Here is a 24,005-nt window from a genome sequence, read left to right as displayed (position 1 = left end):
TATATATATATACACACAAGTCATTTTAAATTTTAAATGGGTATTGAGTTGATTGAATAAAGAGCAGGAAAACAATGTGCTATTCTGCCCCCTTCAGTATAATCAAGGCAATTAAAGAGCCAGGATGTTTTACACTGAACTCAATGATCTCAGTTTATTTAAGTAAAATTAAGATGGCACTAATTTCTTGAAACAATAGATATTGTCGCTGTCCAATCACATTCAGTTTGAAATCGGCGCAGCATTTCCTCCTCGGTTTTGAGGAAATGGACTCAGACTCGTCTGTTTGAGTTACCTGGACGAAAAAGGCTCCCTCCAGTGCTGGGGCCAAGTCTTCGTAGCAGGAGAGCAGGGCGAGTTGCTGCGCGGCGCTGAGATCCCCCCTCAGCATGTGGGCCTCTTCCAGCTCCTCCGTCTGCTTCCTGAACCCACGAAGAAATATGTCAAAAACCTCCAACACAACCAGACGGGCTTCGGAGACGATGAGAACAAACTCTCTAGGCAGCATTTCTGTTGAACTTCCTGGAGAAATTGTTAAAAAATTTAAGCTATTTCTCAATGCTCTCCAGCCTAACGACAAGGATATAAAATATAGTTTATTTAATGGATAATCTAATGTGAAAAAAGGAAATCTACAGAGAGAATTCACATGTTGCATATAGTAACTGCTAGTATTTAAGATCTCTTCTTACTCTCTTTTGTTACGTTGTATGTAATGTTGGCTTTTAGCAGCAAAGATTTAAAGAGCCTCACAAGACGAACATATTCTATGCACATTTGTAAGTCACCTGATCTCCGTGATAGCCTTTGCAGCCTGCCCTGGTTGGTTGTCGTAGATCTTTACCTGGTAGCCTCCACTGATGAACACCATGGCCCAGGAGCGGCCGATCAGACCGCTAAACACGTGGAGGAAGAGAAGAAGTGTGAGGGAAAGAAGAATTGAAATTTTATGCTATAAAATCTTGCATTTGATTACATTTCTTTAAATTGATGTATCAGCGAAGTTAAAGAATAGTGAGTACTGTTTATTCTTGAGACTAACTGCTTGAACATATAGTAAGCTTCTGTTTACCTTCTTATGTCTAACTCAGGGGTCCCCAAACTACGGCCCGCGGGCCGGATCCGGCCCGCCACGTCATTTGGTCCGGCCCCCTGAACAATGCCGGATCCGGCCCGCCTCCTCATACCAGAGAGCATTCAGTGTTTTTTTTCATATATTGTATTTTCCGGTTTATATGTGGATTTTTCTTCAACCACCAGGGGGCTTGAGCAGATGTGAAACTAACTTTCCCTCAATGGAATATATACTAGTCAGTCCCAGTCACCGTTTCACTCACGGTTTTTTCCATTTGCATTCTGGGTAAAAATCTATCTAAAAGCGCGAATGTGTCGTCGCAACCTCCCCCCCTCCCCATCGACCAGAATTTTCTAAGGTTTCTTTCTCCAAAAACTAAGACCGGCCCCCGACCAGAGGAAGGAACAGCTATGTGGCCCTCGCAGGAAAAAGTTTGGGGACCCCTGGTCTAACTTAATAATTGCTGATTGCTAATTTCTGATCTTCTGAGAATCTCTAACTGTATAATAATTCATCTGAGTGCCCTAGACCAGTTCTTCCAAAAAAAAAAATATAAAAACAAGTACTGCCTCAGTAAAAAAAAAAAAAAAAAAAAAAAAAAAAAAAAAAATTTCTAGCTGAACTTTATTTCAGGCACATCTGAGTCACCAAAATTGATACATGAACTGAAGAAGACTAAATGCTGAACTTGAACCAAAAAGTGATCATTTATTTATTTATTTATTTTACAAAAGGCTATCTTAGCGCTCCATATTTACTATATTTATATGCAAACTGTGAACTTTTATAAGCTTCCTCTTGCTTAGTGCAACTGCTGACTCTTCAGCTAAACATGACTTTGTGTTTACGTAACAGGTCAAGAGAAAGGTCACTTCAAAAGACCACCACGTTCAGCTGACTGCACAGAAATACTGATCAGGGTACAAGAAATGGGTTAAAATGTAAGCCTATCCTTAAAGGGGTCACGGAATACAGACATGTAGTCAGCATGGCGGAAAATTGATTATAGTACTGCTGCAATCGTGTTTGAAATAACAACACGAACAACTCTAGCTGCAAAGAGACGCAAAATATATTTTTTAAAGTGGCATGCAAAAGATACACGCAAGCATTTAAAACTATGTGAAAAAGCAATAAACTGAAGATGCAGACACAACCTGAATAACATCCAAACTGAACCAGAACTTTAGAGCTGTTGTGATGTTTCTGCTGTTTGCTCACCTGCCGATCACAGTGATGGTTTTCAACTCAGAAGTGCTCATTATTTGATATTATGGTGGTACAAAAACAGAACCGAAGTAACTGTGTTACTACATAAAATCTTGCACCGCCCCTCTGGAGTCACGCTGTCTGAGGTGTACGGTAGCCCATATGGACAAACATACTACGGCAAAGTATTCAATATTAAAAAGATGTAATATTTTTGGGTAAAACGTCATTATCAAATAACTAACTTGATATTTTATTATATTATCGTTTTATGGCTTAATATAAATCAATAAATACACAATTGAACGCTAAATAAAACAGAGTGAGGTCGTAGCTTCCCAACGTATCCTAGCAACCAGCGAATTGCTTCATCTTTATCCAATCATATCAAGTCAACATAGTGATTGACGTCTAAGTACCCAATCAAAACTTCGAAAAAAGACTTTGACCCCGCCCATGGCGCTTTGAATTGTGGGACTGGAGTCTAAAACATCAACAAAAAATCTTTATGCTGTTACTGTCCACAGATAAATTGCTCGTTTTCTGTTCACCTCGGAGTTTCCCTGCGAAACAGAGATGGAAAATGTCCACCTAGCCGTAGAGGAGGATGACCTTTATTCGGGTTACAATGACTATAACCCCACATTTGACTCCGAGGTGAGTAAAACCCCAACTCTAAGCTGCGTTGACGACATTTTCAGCCGTCGGTGATGAAGCTACTACATTGTGCTACACATGTAGCTGTAAAACTACATGGTCTAAACATTGTTAATTGATAACTGATAATATATAATCACACATATTGTGGCTTTTTTAAGGAATTGGAGAACGATGTGGGCTTCCAGCAGGCAGTTAGGACCAGTCATGGAAGGAGACCTCCGGTGAGAACAGACTGCAGCTCGCGCAGTTATGCCAAAATGTACAATAGTCATGTAATTAATCATAAAGTTTAATTTGTAACTGAAAATAAGTCAGTTAATGAAACTAACTTAGTTAATTTAAATCATTAATATTAAATAATATTTATTTAAATTTATATTGTGTACTATGCTGGGACAAAAAAAAAATTCCCCTCTTTAGGGCACCAATAAAGTATTCTTATCTTATATTAAAATTTAGCTTACTTATTTTACCTATTTATTTTGCTGTAGTTTCTCTACAGTAAAATAATCCCACAGAAATGGGAATTGAAACTTAATGGGTTAAAGAGCCCTCTGCAAGTTCCAGTCTTGTGTGAAATAATATAAGTGAAGAATATAGTAAATCTCTCATCGCTAAAAATAAATAATCGAAAATCCCAGTGAAAACGTGCCCAAAAGCTTCTCGGCAATTGTAAGAAGGGTTAGCTCGCTGTAAAACACTTTTCCACAGATTTTGAATGAGGCTGTGAATATGTTTTGATGGACAATTACGTTGAAAATGTAACTAAACAATTTCCCCCCAAAAATGTATACACCTTTTACATTTTTTATTGTCTTTTGAGACATACAGTTCTCGTCTCCTCTCAAGCAAGCTTCTTGGTTGAATGAAACTAATCTGAACCTGCAAGAAGTATGAATAACTGGTCTTTAAGTGATGTTCAATACGGAGGACTTACAGGTTAACAGCAAGGCGCCAAGAATTGTGCAACAGGGAGGGGAAGAGTTTGTTGTTATTTTTTTCATCACTTAGTAAATGTTAAATTGTAGTTTGTATTTTTCTAGTGTAAGTTCTAGTTTTAGACGATGCAATGACAATAAAAGGTTATTTTAGCATCCTATTACAATTGTTTATATAGTACTTAGTATTCAAATAGTTTGGGGGTATCAATGCAAATATTTAAATTAATAGTGTATCCATTAATAATCTTAGAAATTGTTGTATTTAACCATTTAGATGACTGCGAAGTTTCCAGGCACCGCCATCGGAGGTCGACCTTTAGTTTCATCTTTTGGTGTAAGTACCATGTAGTAATAATACGTAATGCTCAGCAAATGTTTTTTAACTTCTATTTTTTTAATCTGTGCATGAAAAGAGCTGAGAGTAAAGGGTTACTCTAAATTTACAGTTCCATACATGTTCTAGGTCCCACTGTGCAAACACAGAACTTTTTAATTAAATGAGATCATTTATCTGTCTGCTGTCAGCATGTTGGGCGCTAACATTTCTTTATGTGTGTGTTGTCTCACTCAGTCCCGAATCCCCATGGCTTCATCAATGGGCAGACCCATGACTGGAGCTGTCCAGGTGAGAGGAGAGTGTTGCTTGCTTTCTGCCCTCAGTGCTGCTGTACAAGACTTCATGTCATTTACTATCCTACTTTTTCCACAGGGTATCATTTGTCTGTTTGTGATAAGAAATTTGCAGGGCTCATTTGGTAACTGTTGATCAGCTTCAGTAGCTGGTTTAATAAGGCATGCTACATATATTGAGGCTGAGCTTACTCTCAAAAGTTGTTTGCTTTATACACAAAATTTACCAGAAAAAAAGTGACACCTAGTGGCTTAAATATGGTCTTACATAAAAAAAACTCCAGTGGATTTCAAATATCCCTTAAACAGCTCAACTAAGTGTGGCCATATTTTTCCATTGTAAATAAAACTTTCATTTTATCCACATTTACAACTAAAAAAAAGGCTGGGAAAATGACGTTTATTATTACTTTGTCTCACGTCACTAACCCAGATTTAGACAGTTTTATGAACAGCATTTGAAAGAAAGAGACATTTTGTGTTGATAGAAGAAATCCTGGATGGTTGTGTTGAGCTCATGCCCAATGTTTGCAAAAACAAAAGTGTGTTTTCTGATTTTAAGTGTATTCTGTTCTGTTTCATTTGACAGGATGGCGCTGCCCGACCGATGACTGCTGTCAGAGCTGCAGGCTACTCATCCTCACTGATGCGCGGTAAGTTTAAACACAAAAGACATTTTCTTTTTTCTGCTGTGTTGTTATTTATGACCCAATGTATACATTGATATTTGTTTTACTGTTAATAAGAGTCTTATTGAATGGACAAAGCTTAGAAGACCATGTACAAAAACTTAAACAGATCATTTGCATTTCCAGGGTCAACCTTTGACCCCCTGGGACAGTCCAAGGGGCCTGCGCCTCCACTTGAAGCAAAGAATGAAGACACGTGAGTTACCTCACTTTGTGAAACTGAGCGCTGCTTACAGTTGCGCACTGGGTGGAATAGTTTTCACAGTTAACCCAGTTACAGATCACTTCGCCCTTCACGTCTCACAAACAGGTAGAATATTACAACAATACTTTATCGCTGAGCAAAAGGTTTGGAAAATCATGCATCTGTGATATATTTGGTAGATACTGTGTTGATCATACACATTGTGATAAATCCTTTTTTTTACTCTTGTGATTCTGCTTAATAAGGGTGAGCCTTTATCATATCGTTTATCATTTATCGCGATAAATTTATTATCATGAGAATGACTTTGTTGTATTGCTGTCAAATAAATTCAAATTAATGATGTTTAAAAAAAACACAAAACTTTCTGAATTGCTGGTTTTACTATTTTCTCCACTGTTTGTTAAATAACGGCATTATTACACATCAGTATATTTAAAAATATGATTAAATGCAGTTTGGTGACTCAAATCACACTTCTTCATGTAAAAAAAGTAATACATAGTTTTTATTGTCACTGTTATCATTATCAAATTAACACCACGAAAAAACTTTAAGTCCGTTTCGCCCACCTCTGCTGCACAGTATATTGTGCAGCCCTAAGGAATGATTTGCAACAAAACTTATAGTTTTTGTAGTTTTCTAGGTATGCCATCCAGCAAGTCCAAAATATTTGTGAATGTTGTGTAACAAGTCATGATTTTATTAAAAAAAGAGAGGATGTGTGTTCTTGTGAAAGCACTGAAGAAAGATTCATATTTAGTGTTTTTCTGTCTTGTGGTTGTTGCAGGGCGGAAGAGAAGATCAAGATCCTGGAGAAGAAAGTGAATGACCTGATAGAGGAGAGCTGCATAGCACAGAGCATAGGAGCCTTGCAGCTGGTCAGACCCCAGATCTGATTCTCAACATAACATTAATACTGTTCAACTAAAAGCTCATTTAGTGACACAGAGCGAAAGAGAAAATGAGACGCTGGAAAGACCCACAACAGCCCACATTGGCTGGCTCAGCCAGGTGGACTGAAGTTTTAAAATTTATATCACATTTTGGGTCAGTTGTAACAAAACTCTCCAGAATGTGGTTAATTCCCATTTCTGGTGCTCTTTGAATCAATCAATCAAGTTTATTTGCATAGCACATTTCAGTGCTTTACATCATAAAAACACAAAAAGTCATGAAAACATCATGCATTCATCTACAGAGTTGACTGTAGGAGTGACTCCATCAAAATCATTGATACACATCAAATGTGTCGGTCAATTTGAGCTGGACGATAAAAAAAATCACCCTGTGTCTTTTTTATTTCTGTATAAGAAGATTTTGATAATTATGACAATACAGTTTCCAATTACCAAACCTGTCTCTAAAATCTGCTTCAGTACAAATTGACCGAAGGAACAAACTAAAATAAACATAATTTATAACTCCAACAATTCATGTATAAAACAAAAGACAAACTGTTTCTGAAAATCACCAACAGTTTTAACCATAACAATTTTAAACATTTTCAGATTAAAATACACTTCTTATTGAGGTTGAAAATACCTGTTTGCTATTTGACTTTCTCCAAAGTAACTTCTCCTTGTTGGCAGATGCTCTCTGATTGATTGGCTAGTTTTATTTCCTTTTCCTTCTGCTAACTTCAGTCACTCAGCTCCCTTTTCTGCCGATCAGTGTACATGTGTACGTCTGGATTGTGTTTCTGCAGGCTCTTGAAAAAGCCAAAGAGGCAGGGAGGAAAGAGCGAGCGCTGATCAGACAGAGGGAAGCGTCTGGCAACACTGAGCACATCAACTTAGACCTCACCTACTCTGTGAGTAAAGGCTGTACTCGTCCGCAGTTTTGATATCGTCCCACATTAGTCAGTTTGACAGTCCTTATTTACAGAATCCCTCATGTGATGTGTCTGAGCTTCTTTCCATTTTTTTTTGTCAGAAAATAATGCCAGATTATTTGATTGTGTTGCTAATATTGAAGCTACGTGCTTGCAGGTTTTAGTCTTTTGATTGCTGATGCTTCTATATTTGACTGTACTGATTTCTTGTCACATTGTAGGGAGAGGTAATAAAACAGGGATCAAATATGGCTACCGTGGCAGAAAGCATTTCGACTCAGCTACACAGCCAGTATGAGCAGAGAAAAGCTGTAATCTTAAGTTTTTTTCCCCTCTTAAACAGTGTTGTGATTTATAGGCTAATGAAATGAGTTTACTCCTCTCCTAAGGATGTGTTGATTCTGTCATTACCAGGTTTTGCTCAACCTTGCCAACCAGTATGCGAACAATGAAATGTACCCGGAGGCTCTGAACAGCTACCACGTCATCGTGAAAAACAAGATGTTCACTAACGCAGGTAAGCGGATCGGCGTACGTGTTCTCCCACATGGCAGCTCCGCTCTAAAGTGATGCTCTTCAAACACTTTAAACCAAAAAGATAAAAAAAAAACCCAAACAGTCTTAATTTTTCATTTGTATTGCTTGATGCTGCTGCTATCTGAACTCGGGCTGTCGGGTTTTAAGCCAACTCTCTTCCCTTTCTCCGTGACTACATTTTTCCACAGCAGTTGCCTTGAACTGACTTTTTACTCCAAATGCTCTGACATCCACTCTTTCCTGCACTTTCTCTTTACTACCCTGCAAAAACACTAAAATCTTTTGATCTGATTTCTAGTGCTAAATGTCTTAGTACATTTGAAATTAAACAAAACTAATTTACAAGTAAGTTATCAACAAGACACAGGAGATTGATTTAAGTTCGTAATTCCTTAATATTGATGAAAAAGTTCTTGTTCCACTGGAAGATTGTTTCACTCATAACATGGGGGGAAATATCTTGCTATAAGTGGAAAAAATACAAGGTTTTCACTTTGTGGAACTAGTTCTTTAAAAAATAAAGAAATATTGAGCATTTCTGTGTCACAACACTCCCACTGCTAAGTACGATGGAGGTTTTGTGATGCTGTGGGCATGATTATGTTCCCAAGACTCTGAAACTCTAGGATTACAATTATGGACTCGTCCAAATACCTAGATAATTCAAATGGGGGAAAAAATAAATCAATCTGAATTTTCCCTTCCTCTAGGCCGCCTCAAAGTCAACATGGCCAACATCTACTTCAAACAGAAGAACTACCCTAAAGCGATCAAGTTCTACCGCATGGCGCTGGATCAGATCTCCAACAATCACAAGGAGCTGAGGATCAAGATCATGCAGAATATCGGAGTGGTGTTTGTCCGCCTGGGCCAGTACTCGGACGCCATAACGTCCTTCGAACACATCATGGCCGAGAGTCCCAACATCAAGACCGGCTTCAACCTTATCCTGTGCTACTACGCCATCGGAGACAGAGAGAGGATGAAGAAGGCCTTTCAGAAGCTCATCTCTGTCCCGCTGGGCATTGATGATGAAGATAAGTACATTCCAGCCAGTGTAAGTAACAGAAATGCTTGTAAAAGTACAAAGTGTGGCTCATTGTACAGCACAAATTTACAGAAATGTGTTCAAACCTGCTAAAACGCAGTGGGCAGTGTGTGACACTGGGGGAAACCCTACATTTTATTCTATTTTATTGGGATTTTTGGACAGTGTGGAAGGAAAATTATATATGGTTTGAAGCTTCTTTTAGAAATAAAAATGTATGCTATGCTCAGCCCCTCTGAGTAGAACCATCTTTTGCTGTAACTAGTTTAGTTTTTTTTTGTAAAATGTCTCAAACTGCTTCGAATATCCAGAGACTGAAACTTTCTCCTACTTTGTTCTTTGTAAGTTAGCTTCACCTCATTCAGATTGAATAGACAAAGTCTATGAATGTCAGCTTCCATGGTTGATTGTGTCGTTCCGGCACATCTAACCCACAAGCCATTGCAGCAGGGTTGCTATGTAGAAAGGTGGAACTCCACCGAGCTTCAAGTTGCTGCTTCTAACAAGTTTTCTTTCAAAATTTCTGGCGTGTTTAGCTTCATTTATCTTCCTATGATGTCAAATCAGCTTTTCTGAAGAAAACCATCCACACAGCATGATGCCACCATTACCATGTTACAATGTGCGGATGGTGTAACCTGGATAATTTCCAGGATTTAATGTTTTTTTTCTTTTTGTAATAAAGCAACCTCTAATTAATACATACTTTGTTGTCCACGTTGCAGCCTTCACTGCTCTATGTTTATTTATTGCATAAAATCCAACTGTGAAGTTTTTGGTTGAAAAAATAATGACTGAACTCAAGCCTTATATTTGCACATTCGCTGTTATTTCCTATTGAGATTGAGATTTTAGTAGATATGCATTGTTTTCTGTGTTATTAAAGCGTTAATCGCTTTTGTTTGACTTCATGTTGTGTGTTTGACCTTTTCCAGGATGACCCCAGTTCAAACATGGTCATTGAGGCCATTAAAAACGACAAGCTTCACCAGATGGAGAGGGATCTGTAAGAGGAACTGAGCACACCACTCATCCTCAGCACCAGAACATCGTCCTTTAAGTCCTTTAATCCTTTAAGTTGTCTGTACTTTGTTTTTGTTTCTGCTTGTAGGAAAGTCCTGGCTGAGAAGTACATCATGACTGCAGCCAAGCTCATTGCTCCGGCTATTGAGACTTCCTTTGCTAGCGGCTTTGACTGGTTTGTTGCTGTAGTTCATTTATCATCCTACGGTCAAGAAATTTAGTCCCCAGAAAAATCGAAATTATTTAGAAATTTAGTTTCATTGAATTTACTTGCCACTTAGCGGTTTAATATCTATCCATTTGGGTGTTTTTGTCACTAAAAAGGTTTCCAACATGTTCCGTAAATAGCGTCTTGATGTTTTCTAAGGTGTGTTGACATGGTGAAGTGCTCGCAGTATGTCGAGCTAGCCAATGATCTGGAGATCAACAAAGCCATCACTTACCTCAGGCAGAAGGACTTCAATCAGGTGAGTGTGTCCTGAGGATAACACCAGGTTTCAGTTCTCAATCCTCTGGTCTTTGTAGTTTGTGCACTTCAGCTTGGAAGTTGTACTGGGAAAAGTCATTTTTGATGCCTGTGTGGGATGCATGCAGATTTCTGTATGCATCCTGGTTAAGATGTGTAAAAATGTCCTTAAATAAAATCTGTGTTTTATTGCAGTCACAGAGATTCACACTGAACATTTTAAGGAAAAAAAAACAAGTCTTAATCTTTTTTCATTTGACTCAGTGTGGGGAGGAAAAAGCTGTCATTGTTAAATGACTGAATAATTATTATCCCTGCTGTTAAATCCTAATGCAGCCTAATTTTCAAGTAGAACAGAGAGGGATTGGGTCTTGTTGCTTCTGTAAAAAACATTTTCCTAAACGTGAAACTTTTATAATATTTTTTTTTTCTCAAACCGGTTTGATTTTTGTAAATGTTTCTGTGTTTGTATATGGTGCTGCGATAAAAGACGAATTATTTTAAGGTTTTGTTTAGGACATTTTACCAGGTGTGAGAGTAAATTACAACTTTGCAAGATTAAGTTAAGAATTTGCCTTCATTTTTTAGTGTATATGAACGATTTGAGTTTCATATAAAGAGTAATGTTTATTGCATCATCTAATCACTGTATGAATGTGAGTCGTCATGGTTACAGCATGCCATCATTTACACCATTGCACTTCTCATTGTCCTCCCTTCTCTCCTACTTTTGTCCCATTTACCTCCCATCTCTGTGGCTAAGGTTGAGGTATGTTTGCTTTTCGTTTCCATGATCACACCTAGATCGTGTCTTTTTTTTATTTTTTTTATTTATATTTTTTACTCTACATACGAGTGTCCAAAAAAAGGCTCTGCCAGGACGAGTTGGAGAGGCAGTGGTTTTTTTATAAGTCACAGAGCTGTTGGCAAAAATCTATGAATGGAAAGGAAACTATTGCTTAATTTAAAAAGTAAGATGGAGGTGCAGCCTGACAGTCCAGCCTTGACAGGAGGGCGGCTGTTTGGGTAGCATTATGTGTTTGAGGACACTGAGCAGCACCAGCGTCCAGCTGCATTACTGTGACTGCATCAGTTTTGCCATTTGTGTTGCCAGACTTTATCTGATGCCTGAACGTGACTCCTTCATGCTGCTTTCATAACCTGTAACGTCTCTGCAGCTGCAGCCCAGCTGGAAATTTGTCAAAAAATGCTCACTTTTGCACTCTCAGGTTCTACTTTGACATGTATATAATGTAGTTGAAGTGTGATGCCAAGCCACTGGGACAGGGAATCATTTGAAACGGGTCAAACCTTTCAGACGTCTTTGAATTTTTAGTTCTTTTTTAAAAATCAAAGAACTTGGATGCTTTGAAAGTCTCCAATAAAGTAATAATGTTTTAATATTTACATGTTTTTAAGACCTGAAACACTTTTGTACTAAATTATTTAATTTAAAAAGTGTAAATAATTGTGATTTTAACTTTTTGTAAGTTCTTCTGTCAGCCAGGAGAGGCAGCCTGTAGTCAGCTTGTTTACCGTTCCTCGTTTTGCCACATTACAACCTCTTACCTCTTTTTTTTTATTTATTGTGATTTTTTATGTGATAGACCAACACATCACTGTGTATAATGTTTCCCCCTATTAATCTCTTAAAGTGTGGCATGCATTTATATATTCATCCACTATGAGGCAACATTTTGCAGTGATCTTAAAGAGGTTTGGATTTGCTGCAACCATCTTCACACATCTACAGATGACATTTCTTAACGCTTCTTCTTGGTAAATGCACTCAAGTTCAATCAGATGGGATGATTAATGATGGATGGATTCCATTTAATAATTGATTATTGAAAGTAATTGGTTGGACTGGATTTTATTTATCAGAGTGACGGTAATGCAGCCACCATTATTTCTATTTGTAAGAAAATTCTTAAATTATTTTGACAGTTCACCATAATTTACTGTCTGTGTGTTGGTTTATCATGTAAAGTCTCAATTTAATACATGATTGTGTGTGTGTGTGTGTGTGTGTGTGTGTGTGTGTGTGTGTGTGGTGTTAATTTGATACTTTCAATACTTTTGACTCTGGACGTCATAGGAAGAAAGAACTTTCTTCTGGACACAAGAGACTCACACAAAGCTGTGCGCTCCTAACGTTTAGTTTTCACGTGTGAACAGGCAGTGGAAACTCTGAAAACGTTCGAGAAGAAGGACAGCAGAGTAAAAAGCGCTGCAGCCACCAACCTTTCTTTCCTCTATTTCCTGGTAAGACTCTCTTAGCTTCATTAAAACAACATGTCTGTACTTAAATACTGGAATGTTAAATGAAATGATGGATCTAGATGCGGTCAGTGTTGAAAACCAAAAATGGTAATGCAGAAGTGATGAATAAGAGTCTCAGTTTTTGTTTTTCACCTTTTTTCTTTAATATTTTGCAGGAGAAGGACTATGATCAGGCTGACCGATACGCTGACCTCGCTATGAACGCTGATCGCTACAATCCCGCCGCACTTATCAACAAGGGCAACACGGTGTTTGTCAAAAAGGACTACGAAAAGGCAGCTGAGTTCTACAAAGAGGCGCTGAGGAACGACTCCTCCTGCACCGAGGCCCTCTATAACCTGGGTACAAAGCAAGCTAATTTAGTTTGGTCTGTTGTTACTGAAATATTAATAACAGTTGGAAATTAGGTTCCTTTGCATGGTTCCTACACAATCTGGAAATTATGGAATCATCTTTTTATCCACCAAATTTGGATGAGTAAGGAAAATGAAAAGGGTATTTAAAAATATTGGTTTTTCTAAACTATATTCACTATTTTATACGGAAAATGTTCCATCCATCCATGTGTTTGTCCACCTGTTTGTTAGTAAAGACATTACTATTTCTTAAAAGCTGACCACTGTCAAAACATCTGCCATAAAATCACAGTAAATATGATATTATTTAGGGGTGCACTGATTGCAGTTTTCTGTCTGATCCCCGATTTAAAAAACAAATCTGACCTGCTGATTCCGACTTTGGCCAAAACCAATTTTTTTATTTGTTTGAAAAGTCACTAAATATAACAATGAAACATTTATTTTCTTATTTAAAGGAGACTTGAACTAGATACCTTTAAGGCATGTATTTTCTGCCTCCTTTCAAGCCCCTTCCTTCCTGGATACTTTCAAAATAAAGGCCTCTAGGGCAAAAATATTTTTTTTTAACTAAAATGAATCAAATTGTTTTTTATGTTTTAGAATATTGTATAAAATGTGTTTATATAATATTATAGTCAGCCCTGTTTCGGTCAAACTGATTAATCGGAACGTCCCTGGTATTTATATCAAATAATAAATAACTTTTAGCCATTTTTGTTATTTACCTCCTGCAGGTTTGTCCTATAAGATAATGAACAGATTGGAGGAGGGCCTGGACTGCTTCCTGAAGCTTCATTCAATTCTGAGGAACAGCGCTGAGGTCATGTACCAGCTGGCTCACCTGTATCCACCGTGAAACCTGTGAGGTCCAACGAGGGAAAGTGTTTCCTCATAGTTGTAAACAAAACAGCTTCTGTGTCTGCACCTGGTTTGGACACTTAAAATTACATCTGTGACGTCATGTAAGCGTCTGTCGGCCCTTGACATGTTGGTTTCAGCTACGAGCAGCTCGGAGACCCTCAGCAGGCCATCGAGTGGCTGATGCAGGTCATCGGCGTCACCCCCACAGATCCACATGTACTGGCCAAACTGGGGAAGCTGCACGACGACGAGGGGGACAAGTCCCAGGCTTTCCAGTACTACAGTGAGGTGAGAGAGGAGCTGCTTCTCTCTCAACACGGTGAAAGATCAATCCTGACTTTTCAGGTCGTTAATTGCTGTTAATCTGTTGAGGTGCTGCTCAGTCTTTCAGGTACTTTCCCTCCAACATCGACGTGATCGAGTGGCTCGGGGCTTACTACATCGAGACCCAGTTCTGTGAGAAGGCCATCCAGTACTTTGAACGAGCGACGCTCATACAGTGAGTCAATATATTTGGAAGATGATCTGTATAGAAAACTATTTACGTCTCGCGATAGATACGTGATCAAAATCGATATTCACTGCACAGCATTCTGGGGGATGTAGGAAGAGGAAAGAGTTTAACTGCTCAATCTCTCATTGCCAGATAAACTAGCCTTGTGACATCAACTAACTCACTCACTCTTTGGTTACCTAGCAACAACCCGTGGAGTAACTTGCGCAGCAGCAGTTTCATGTTTCGCCATCGTGCCGCGAAGCTGCTGAAAAATATGGCGTGGAGTGAAAACTGTGCATGAAACAGGAAAGGTTGTGTCACCATTTTGGCAGTATTTCAGATATTTAAAACAAAAAAACTAAATAATTATTAATATTGACGATTATTGACATTGACTGATATGAAACACTTTTATTGTATGTGTATTTTTCAGCCAGTCTAGCCCTAGACCTGACACAACTGTTTCAATTTCACCGCTTACTATTTTAGCTAAATAAGACATGCTTCAAAATAAAGCGACACGATAAATAACATGATAATATACATTTTTAAATAAATTTTGCTCACATGAAAGCCATGGATCCTCATCTGCCGTGTCCCACAGGCCAAACTTTGTGAAGTGGCAGCTAATAGTGGCGAGCTGTTACAGAAGAAGTGGTGAGAATAAAACTAATAATCCAACAAAGTCAGTTTGGAAAGTTATCAATCAAATGTTTACTAACATGTTTGTCTTTTTTACACCCTTTTATCCAGGAAACTACCAGAAAGCTCTGGAAACCTACAAAGAGATCCATCGAAGGTTTCCAGAAAACGTGGAGTGTACGCTGCTGTTTTGCTTTGTGTCATAATCTTCAGTAGTACAAGCAAATTCTTCAACATTGTGAAGAAAATGAAAATAACTTCTGTGCTCGTGTTCAGGCCTGCGCTTCCTGGTGAGGCTGTCGACAGACATGGGGCTGAAGGAAGTCCAAGAATACGCCACCAAGCTGAAGAAGGCGGAGAAGATGAAGGAAATCAGAGAGCAGGTGTGTGTGTGTGTGTGTGTGTGTGTGTGTGTGCGTGTGTGTAGGTGTGTGTGTGCGTGTGTGTGTGTGTGTCAGGTTTTTATATCCTTATGGGAACCTATTTCTGTCTACAATGTGAGGTTATGGGGACCATTAGTCCTTGTGGGGACATTTTCTTGGTCCCCATGCGGGAAATTGTTGTTTTTGGTTAGTGGTTAGGTTTAGGGTAAAGGTTAAGGTTAAGGGTTAGGTATGTAATGGATAGGGTTAGGGTTGTGGTAAAGGTTAGACTGTAGAAATTAATGGAAGTCAATGTGAAGTCCCCACAAGTGATGAAAACACGACTGTGTGTGTGTGTGTGTGTGTGTGCGTGTGCGTGTGTGTGTGNAAATAGCTGTGAAAATCGATGCGTTCTGCTAAGATGAACCACAGTTTTCTACACTTGTATTGGAATATTTACTGTTTTTTATCACTATTATTATTCATTTAAAGCCCTGACTCTGACTCCTGTTTTTTGGGATGAAACTTTTAGAGCACAAAGTTTGATCTCTTTTAATGGTCAAAAGAAGTGATTTTTTCATTCGGAAACTTACTTTTTTCAATGTACAATATTGGAATTATATACAATTTCCCCAACACACAAGTTGAGACTAACTTTAAAATGTAAGGAAAATTATATTTTTTGAACACAAACTCCTGAACACAGTTGAACATCTCACAGAGCTCTTGTTCAGTCCATCATCTGAAAACAGAATGAGTCTGGCACAACTAAAGCCCACATAGAGATATATGAGGAGAACATTAATCACCACGGTGGCAGCATCATGCTGTGGGGGTGTTTTGTCCATGCTGATGAGAAGTTGGCGCCAAATACCTCAGTCCTAAAAACAATTTGATCAACGCATGTTCATGTGTTGGAAACACCCAGAGTCTAAATTCATTTGAGATTCTGTAACTAAAACTGATGTTTGCAGATGTTCTCCATCCATCCTGCCTGAACTTTGAACTATTGTTTTAAGCTTGTAAAGACTCACACCAAAAGACTTGCAGCTGCAACAACAGTGAAAAGTGGCTTCACAAAGCACTGACTCAGAGGGGCAAAGCATGCACCACACTGTTCAGATTTTATTGTTGTAAAAAAAGTTAGAATATGTGCAAAATTTTCCTTTCACTATATAGTTGTGCAATAGTAAAATTCAATAAAAAACATTGACAATTGTGGTTTGAGTGTGACTAAATTCAAAGGGTACAAGTGCTTTTCCAAGGCGTGGTAACTTAGTGAGTAAAGAGTTTGGGTAGATATTTGTTTTTTTTTTTATTCTTAGTAGGATTTAACCAGAGATTTGGTTGTAGGGAAGACTAAAACAAACGTTTATCCACATTACTCTGTGTTGGAGTTTTGACCATGTTAGCACCGTAGCCTGAGAGTAAAAGCTTTCCTGTGTTGATGCACAGGAAAGCTGTGCATCAACACAGGATGCCGTCTCATTAATCACATCATCATCACGTCTCGGTGTCTTTTCAAACCCTCGCAGCGTGCTGATTGAAAACATGCTCCGTGTTCTTATTGCTCCAAAACGGGATGTTGGTATCTGCAGCTTCAGAACCAAGTGGAAACCAGATGATCCTCTTCTCTGTTGATCCGATTGTGTCGACAGAGGAGCAGATGCTTCACAGCTGTCTCATCTCTGGCTGTCAGTAACTGAGTGGATGGCTCAGTTTATGTAACGTTTGATCAGTGCCACCTGAAACATGAGCGTTGTTATTATTCACATCCTTTGAACTTTGTCACATTTTGTCGTGTTGCAACCCCCAAACTGCGATTTGTTCTTTTAGGATCTGATTGGTTTCAAACTCGACGCCACATTGAACTTCTTGACTGTTTTTTTCCTATCCTGCTGTGTTTGGCTGGTCTTCACGATACTATTTGTTCATTAATTAATGTTCTCTAAGAAAAAACAAAACCATGAAGCCTTCACAGAACAGCAACAGAAACATTACTCAGCTGCTTGGAAACGTCCTGGGAATCACCGTTCAGCTCCGGGATCCAGGAGAACGTTCACGTCTGTCTTCATAGATGCGATATTTACGATCTTCTCTCCATTCAGTTCTTAATCAAATACCGAGAGGGAATACGATCCGATGTTCCATCGCTGTGCTAACAGTTATGCTGCTGCAGAGACCGTGAGCAGAGCCAGGAGTGCTTCAGGAGGATGAATTTATCAAACCGCGACCAGCTGGTCCTAAATCTGGGATTCAGCCGGACTGGAGAAAACAGACTGAGAGTGACAAACGGAGCTGGAAAGTTTGGTTTCTTAATCTCACAAATCGCTGCAAGGCATGGTGGAGGAAAACATCTGATAGCTTGCGCTACTTTGCCAAAAGAATAAAGAATAATAACCAGTAGTATTTGTATGTACTCACAGGACATTTGTTTTTATTAACATTAAGGAATAACCATCAGTGTGTACTGCACTCGACAAAATGAATGGTTGCTGGACCATGATGACGCCTTTTTATGTTTTTCTGAAGTACAGCACTTTGAACTGCTTGTTGCTTAAATGGGCTATAAATATAAAACTTGACTGACTGACTTGATTGGTTGGTGAGAAGATTCAGTAGCGGTGAAAACTCTGGAAACCCATTCATTCAACAGAACCTGTGAATGTCAGGCAAATATTTCTGTTTCAACATCTGACTTGGAAATTCACCTGGTTTCAAATATCTAATGTCCACAGTAACTTTCAGGAGCTGTTTGAATTGTTTAGATCTGCTAGTGTTTTGCCTGAAATCTCCCTCGTTCTCTTGGCAGAGGGTGAAGTCGGGCCGAGAGAACAGCGCCAGAGGTCGCAGGGAGGGCAGCACAGGGAGTGCTGGTGAGTGTAAGTCGTTCTTGCTGCCCCTGCATTGAAAACGTTTAAAATGTCCATTATTTCCACCTGAACCTCTGTACGGTAACCAGCTTTGACCTAAAAATTAACCTTATTTACCAGTTTAGACTTTTATCTGGAGTTTGGCTTATTTCTAGATGAAGGCTCAATTAAAAGGCTTTGACAAATTGTTTTATTTATATAAAGATTTGGATTTTGGAGTATATGTTTTATGTATTTACTTTTTTTTTAATAATGATGACTCTGTTTGGATTCAAAACAATCCCAACTGAGTTATTTTTGCTAACCCAGTCCTGGTTCAAGTACAGGCGGATCTGGTTCTGGGTTTGGTTTCTGGGTTTGGATCAGTGACTGGGTTGAGTTTTCAATCCAACAAATGAGTTAAAGAGACAAAGGTTTGATGTGAAGCTGACCGAAGAGCGGCGTTGAAAGAGTAAGTCATAACTTGGAAAACTGAACAAAATCTAAATTTGGGATCAAATTTATGATTTTGTTTTTGTTCTGAATTAAGAGACTAAAACATTTTTTTGTGTAACTAAACTTATATTGAAGAAACAAACGACCCCCAACAGCAAGATCACTATTCAGTACACAAAACTTTATAAAACCTTGCCTGTGTATTTTGACATACTGACACGTTGTTTGGTAGCTAGCTCCACCTTATGCTAACTCATTAGCAGGTAAAATGCTAATGTTCGCCTGGTGAACAGTCTTCAAGTGCAGCATCATTTCACCATCTTTACTGTTTCAGATTTTATTTTGCGGAAGAGATTTAGTGAAGTCTGATCAGCTCATGGCTTTTTTTCAAAATGGCCGCCTTCTAGCCTCTTTTCTAATCAGCGATTCAGTGTTTGACCCAATGTTTAGATAAAACTACCAAATGGCAGGAGTAGATTTTCAGATCTACTTCTGTGTGATGTGGTTTAAAAAAAAAACACGAGAAATTACAAAGTAACAGCTTTGTACTTTCAGTGTTCTTGTTTTTGCTTGTTTTTATCACACAGCCGACTTGTGTTGAGAGCAAACAAGCATTCTTAAGTCTTTCACTTTTTTATTTCATTATAGCTGTGACAGATATAGTAGAAACAGATCCAAACAGATCATGTCTGTTTGGATGAGAGGACAGGAAGTTTGAATACGTTTGTGTCTGTTTGAGTTATTTATAGCTCCAGTGTCGGTGATCTTCCTCCGTACCTGTAGGATCCATAACGGAAGCATTAAAGCACTTCTCTCTTTTTTTGACCATTTAATTGCAGTCTTGAACTTCACCACTAGATGGTGCTAAGTGTTTTTTATTATTATTATAATTATAGACAACATCATGAGAAGAATTCTACATACTTGTGTTAATGAACTGCATAAAAAATAAAGATGTTGTCTTTATTCTTTTTCTCTGACATCAGAATATTCCCACTTTTTTCCTCTGACATTTTCTGCTTTCTTTTCTGTCACCTCTGTTGTTGCTGTCCGCCGCAGCCATCATCTCCACGTCTGTCCTCACCTCTCCCAAGAAGTCCGACGTTACGGGTATCGTTAGTCGAGGCCCCATATGTAGCTCTCCCTCATCACGTAAAAAAACAGAAACGTGTGCACTGGCTCAGACACTGGAAACCTGGCTTCATCACATGGTTTTATTTTAAATGCAGTCCAGACAAACTAGAAGTGCCTGTAGCCATGAGAAAGTCCTGCTCCGTCAGGATCCTCTGGTGTTCTCATATAAATATACAACTGGCTGTCAGCTGATGATGTGTGTGCTGCCGCCAGGATGTCCATTACGTGTCTGTGTTTGGATAGAGTAGATTAAGAAACCCTGATATTTTGTTGTTGTTGCTCTTTTTATAGCGTAGCAGAGCCAGAGCATGTAACTGGATCCAGTGCATAAATCCTTGCACTTATTCGGTCTTAAATGTTCAGGGTTTCTTTCTTGATTTCACTAATGTAAATAAAAGATCTGATGCTTTTCGTTATTCTCTTACACCGCACCAGAAAATGCCAAAGCAGGTAAGAGTAGCAAGAGTTTAAACAAAAGCACCCTATAACTCTTAATTGCCCCTCATTCTCTTTTTTTCCTTTTCCTTGGCTTGTTTTCTCCGCTTCCTCTCTGCTGTTCAGAGCCTCAACCTGAGCCTAAACAGTTCAGTCCTCTGTTGGACTCAGGTACGTACGGATAGCTGAGAGATTCATCTGCATAACACCTGTTGGTGTTTTGTTTTTACGATAATTTTACGGTAAAACATTATGCCAGAGTCAATGTTCCACTGTAAAAAACTAATTTTTCTTTTAACTTCAGTAAAAAAAACTTAATGTCTCCCTAAAATGAGCATTAAAACAGCCTATAAAATGAATGTAAAAACATACAAACTATTGTTTTCTCCAGTTAATTTGTTTTTTCACTTCAAATCAACAGCTTTAAATTGTCTTATAGGATTTTTTTTCTTGTCACAATTTGACTTTTTATCATTGTTAAATATACAAAAAATTTGACAGTGTACTGAGTGGTGAATTTAAACTCACACAGCAGACGTGGGCGACTTTGGAAAACATTTGATCCAACTTTGTTTTAAGATTCTGGTCAAAACTTGGCAAGCAAATCTTCTGACGGGAAGCCGTGAAGTTGAATCCGAACGGAGTGTTTGTACTGAAAACGCAAATTTATGAAACATGTAAAACCTTTTCTACAGAATTTCAGCCTTAATACTGAACTCATCCAGTGTTTTTTCTCATCGTGTCGATCTCCGACAGACATTCGCTGCTATTTGTAATTTTTCTCATTTGTGGAAATCATGCGAGAAAGTTGGACTTGTCTTTTTAAGTCTGCTTATGTAATTTCAGAGAGGAGAGTGAGAAGGGAAAACCAGACCGTTTTCATCTTGTTGTGTCCCTGCTGAATATTCTGAGCAAAAGAAACGCTTCCCAGTCGCTCCAAGAACGAGAAAGGAGGAAAAAAAACCCAACATTTTCCAGCAGAAGTTTCAGTTGCCTGTTAGTTTGAGAGGCCTCGTGTGAGATATTTAGGATTGTGAGTGAGAGAGGAATATCGGGCCTCTTTCCTGTTTTTCAGCTCTCAGACGTCGTCGTCTGTGGTTTCCAAGGCTACCTGGCAGCCAGATGTTTGTCCTCTGGACTCCGATCGTGTTTGTCCTCTGAGCCCAAAACTCAGACGTACTGAAGCATTCCCTGTTAGCTTCCCTGGTTTAAAAATAAATTCATTTTTATTGCACTGACATAATCTCACACTTGATTAAAGACAAAAAAAAACCCCAGCAACATTTGACCCGAGTATGTTTGTTCAGTTTAGAAATACATCTATCAGCTTGATAAAATGGCTGTTTTTAACTTTATGAAGTTAAAAATAACGTGTTGGGATCTGGAGTCCATGACTTCATGTTTCTCTCTGGTGGGAATATGATCCGGAGAATTCAACGTTTCAGTGTGTTGACTGTCGTAGGTCAGGGAACGGCTCCAAGAACGTAGCTGCTAATACGTGGAGTCTAGTTGGAGTTTAACTGGAATTGTTTTGTTGTGGTGGGATTAGGATGAGATTGAGTTTTACAGCCTGAGACGCTCCTGGATGAATCTGTGGGAAATCCCGTCGAGCAGACTGCTAAAACATGTGGGCCGGTGAAATCCCAAATGATTCTCCAGACATGAATTCAACCTTCTGCCGTAGAAATGTAACGTCTGCAGGAAATCAAAGAGAGGACCCTGGACAATATGGAGAGAGATTGTGTAGAGGAAAAGGTCAAAGGTTCCTCTGTCCGTACGGTCCAGTCACGTGACGCTTCATGCTACAGCACTTGGTGATGTGAAAAAGTGTTTGATAAAAGCAACTCTTTATTAAATTGAGGATTTATTTATTTTTTTTTTACTTTCATTTAGTACGTCTGTTCTAATTAGATGTTGGATTATATTGTGTTAAATTATGCCACTGAAAATAAAAACTGTTTTTCTGGGCTGTAACTAATGATTGTTTCAGTAATTGATTATTCCGTTGACTGTTTTGACGATTAATCGGATAGTGCAGATTTTTTAATTAACCATTTAAGTATTTTTTCTTGGAGTATTAGAAATACATTAAAATATGCGTAAACCTTTCACTGCCTGAAATGCGATAACAGCGTTCCTTCAGCATACGCTTTGTCACTTGAAGGAGGAAATAAAAAATCCTACAATCAGTTTGTGAAACGGTCAATACTCATTATTGAGGACTGATCACTTGATCATGTTTTGGATTAATTGATTATTGGATGGCAGAAGGTGCTCAACAGGAGTTTCTATGTTTGTTTTTTCTTCTTGTTTTTACTGAATTTCAATCCTGTTGAAGCTAAAACTAAACACCGCATAAGATTTGGGTTGAGCACTTCAAAAGGTTTTACCTTAAATGTATATAAATGTTTTGTACAGTTTGACTCACTCAGTAGATCTTTTTTGCTTTCTTTGGAGTCTGGATACTCCAGTTGACAACGAATCGATTACCAAGTTACTTAATTATTTCAATAATTGATTCATCACGATTAATCCGATGAATCGTTTCAACCCTAACTTTTTTTTTCTTTTTTTTTTAAAGTATGGCAGCACTGCGTTTACTTCCGCACAGTGAGGAAGTCAGTTTGGTGTTGCTGCTTAAAAACTCTCATAGTGAGATGTTAAATTTATTCAGTGGGAAAGTTGAGAGGGAAACGTGGTTGAGCAGCTGCAGCCCGGGTCACAGAGCAGCAGTAAATCCAGATCATTCGGTGATGCAGATTTCCTTTTGGGGAGCGGGGGCTCTTCTGACCGCAGCCGTTAAAACGGAGCTGCTGAACTGGAGGGGAGGGATTTTTAAGTTTCAGTCCTTTTTAACAGTTGATCAAGCTGATAACTCAGGATGCGTGTCTGGATGTGTGTGTTCACTGCAGACAGCGGCCACAGCAGCAGCAGCTCTAAGGGGGAGCGTCTGAGCGCCAAGATGAGGTCACTTCCTGGTTCCAATGAGCCCTACGAAGCCAGCAACCCAAAAGAGCTGGGTGAGGAATCTATACAGCTTCCATCTAATTCAGGAAAATACGATGAGCCACTTTGTTTTCCTCAAAGCTTCGGTCGCTCCCTTCATACAGAACACTGTGTGAAACTGTGACATGTCGTTTTAAAGCGATTTCAAGGTTCATAAAATTCATGATCTCATGGGTGCAGATGCGTCGTACGTGGACCCGCTGGGGCCTCAGATGGACAGACCCAAGACGGGGGCCAAGAAGCCGGTGGATGATGACGACTTTGCAGACGAAGATCTGGGAGATGACCTGCTACCGGAGTAGATCCATGGACTGGTAATGAGGGACCGACCTCCTGATCGGAGACGAGGAAGAAGAAGTTGAAATGTTCTCCAGTGAAGGATCATATTTATCTGCATAAAAAGCAAAAACAAAAGTGAACGGATTAAAAAGAAGCATCTGTTAGCCACACACAGTCCGTATATGTGTGAATAAACCTCTTTAGAGATGGAAAGTGACTCAGCAGACTGGATCTAATCCAACTCTTGTCTCAAATTAATTCATATTTATTTTCATTTTTTAGTCTCTTGAGTCATTTTTTAAAATAAACTGTTGTTACTACTCCAGAGAAATCTGAGAGGTGTCTCCTTGAGAGCAAATTTCCCCTAAAACTTAAAGGAAATACTTAAATTAGACCTCTGACCTCACTTTTAGAAGTCAAATCTCTCTTTCTTTCTTTCTTTCTTGATCTCTTCCTTAGTCTCAGTTTATATGAAATGTCCGTCATTCTATTCAGAATCGGAGTGACAAATGTGATCAGATGT

The 24,005-nt window shown here is 38.8% G+C and overlaps 2 protein-coding genes across 15 annotated transcripts in view; one reads left to right on the top strand and one right to left on the bottom strand.

The window, feature by feature from the left end:
* cryl1 (crystallin, lambda 1) overlaps nt 1–2,576 on the bottom strand; it is a 19,069-nt gene extending 16,493 nt beyond the window's left edge. The window contains exons 1-3 of the mRNA XM_007578398.2: nt 2,297–2,576; nt 789–896; nt 296–422 (exon numbers count right to left, since the gene is read on the bottom strand). Coding sequence (XP_007578460.1) covers nt 296–422; nt 789–896; nt 2,297–2,337 — 276 coding nt within the window. The 5' untranslated portion in view covers nt 2,338–2,576. The remainder of the gene's footprint in view (nt 1–295; nt 423–788; nt 897–2,296) is intronic.
* A 167-nt stretch (nt 2,577–2,743) lies between these two features.
* ift88 (intraflagellar transport 88 homolog) lies at nt 2,744–23,754 on the top strand. 14 transcript variants are annotated; one of them, XM_016664306.1, is made up of 29 exons: nt 2,744–2,941; nt 3,103–3,165; nt 4,160–4,219; nt 4,457–4,510; nt 5,105–5,168; nt 5,331–5,400; nt 6,200–6,290; nt 7,118–7,222; nt 7,465–7,554; nt 7,658–7,760; nt 8,491–8,837; nt 9,764–9,834; nt 9,940–10,026; nt 10,219–10,318; nt 11,081–11,086; nt 12,496–12,582; nt 12,756–12,942; nt 13,694–13,802; nt 13,958–14,108; nt 14,204–14,319; nt 14,921–14,973; nt 15,070–15,135; nt 15,235–15,341; nt 18,133–18,196; nt 19,688–19,738; nt 20,198–20,212; nt 20,324–20,368; nt 23,110–23,217; nt 23,384–23,754. In XM_016664306.1, the coding sequence occupies exons 1-29, from the start codon at nt 2,861–2,863 to the stop codon at nt 23,503–23,505; spliced, it is 2,673 nt and encodes an 890-aa protein (XP_016519792.1). In that variant the 5' UTR covers nt 2,744–2,860; the 3' UTR covers nt 23,506–23,754. The 14 variants fall into 14 exon arrangements, with proteins under 14 accessions (XP_016519792.1, XP_016519789.1, XP_016519799.1 ...); XM_016664303.1 differs by having other exon boundaries at nt 18,133–18,202; XM_016664313.1 differs by lacking the exons at nt 23,110–23,217; nt 23,384–23,754 and adding an exon at nt 21,044–21,266 and having other exon boundaries at nt 18,133–18,202.
* The last annotated feature ends 251 nt before the right edge of the window (nt 23,755–24,005 follow it).

Source organism: Poecilia formosa, unplaced genomic scaffold (genome assembly GCF_000485575.1).
Source record: "Poecilia formosa unplaced genomic scaffold, Poecilia_formosa-5.1.2 Scaffold477, whole genome shotgun sequence".
Classification (NCBI taxonomy): domain Eukaryota; kingdom Metazoa; phylum Chordata; class Actinopteri; order Cyprinodontiformes; family Poeciliidae; genus Poecilia; species Poecilia formosa.
This window is presented reverse-complemented; position numbering and strand designations above follow the sequence as displayed.

Excerpts from the sequence above, each read along its gene's own strand:
- ift88 (XM_016664303.1), top strand. The coding sequence starts at position 2,861 with ATGGAAAATGTCCACCTAGCCGTAGAGGAGGATGACCTTTATTCGGGT. Across the intron at positions 14,109-14,203 it reads CTTTCCAGTACTACAGTGAG|TCTTTCAGGTACTTTCCCTC; the intron begins GTGAGAGAGGAG and ends GGTGCTGCTCAG. Across the intron at positions 18,203-19,687 it reads CACAGGGAGTGCTGGTGAGT|CCATCATCTCCACGTCTGTC; the intron begins GTAAGTCGTTCT and ends TGTCCGCCGCAG.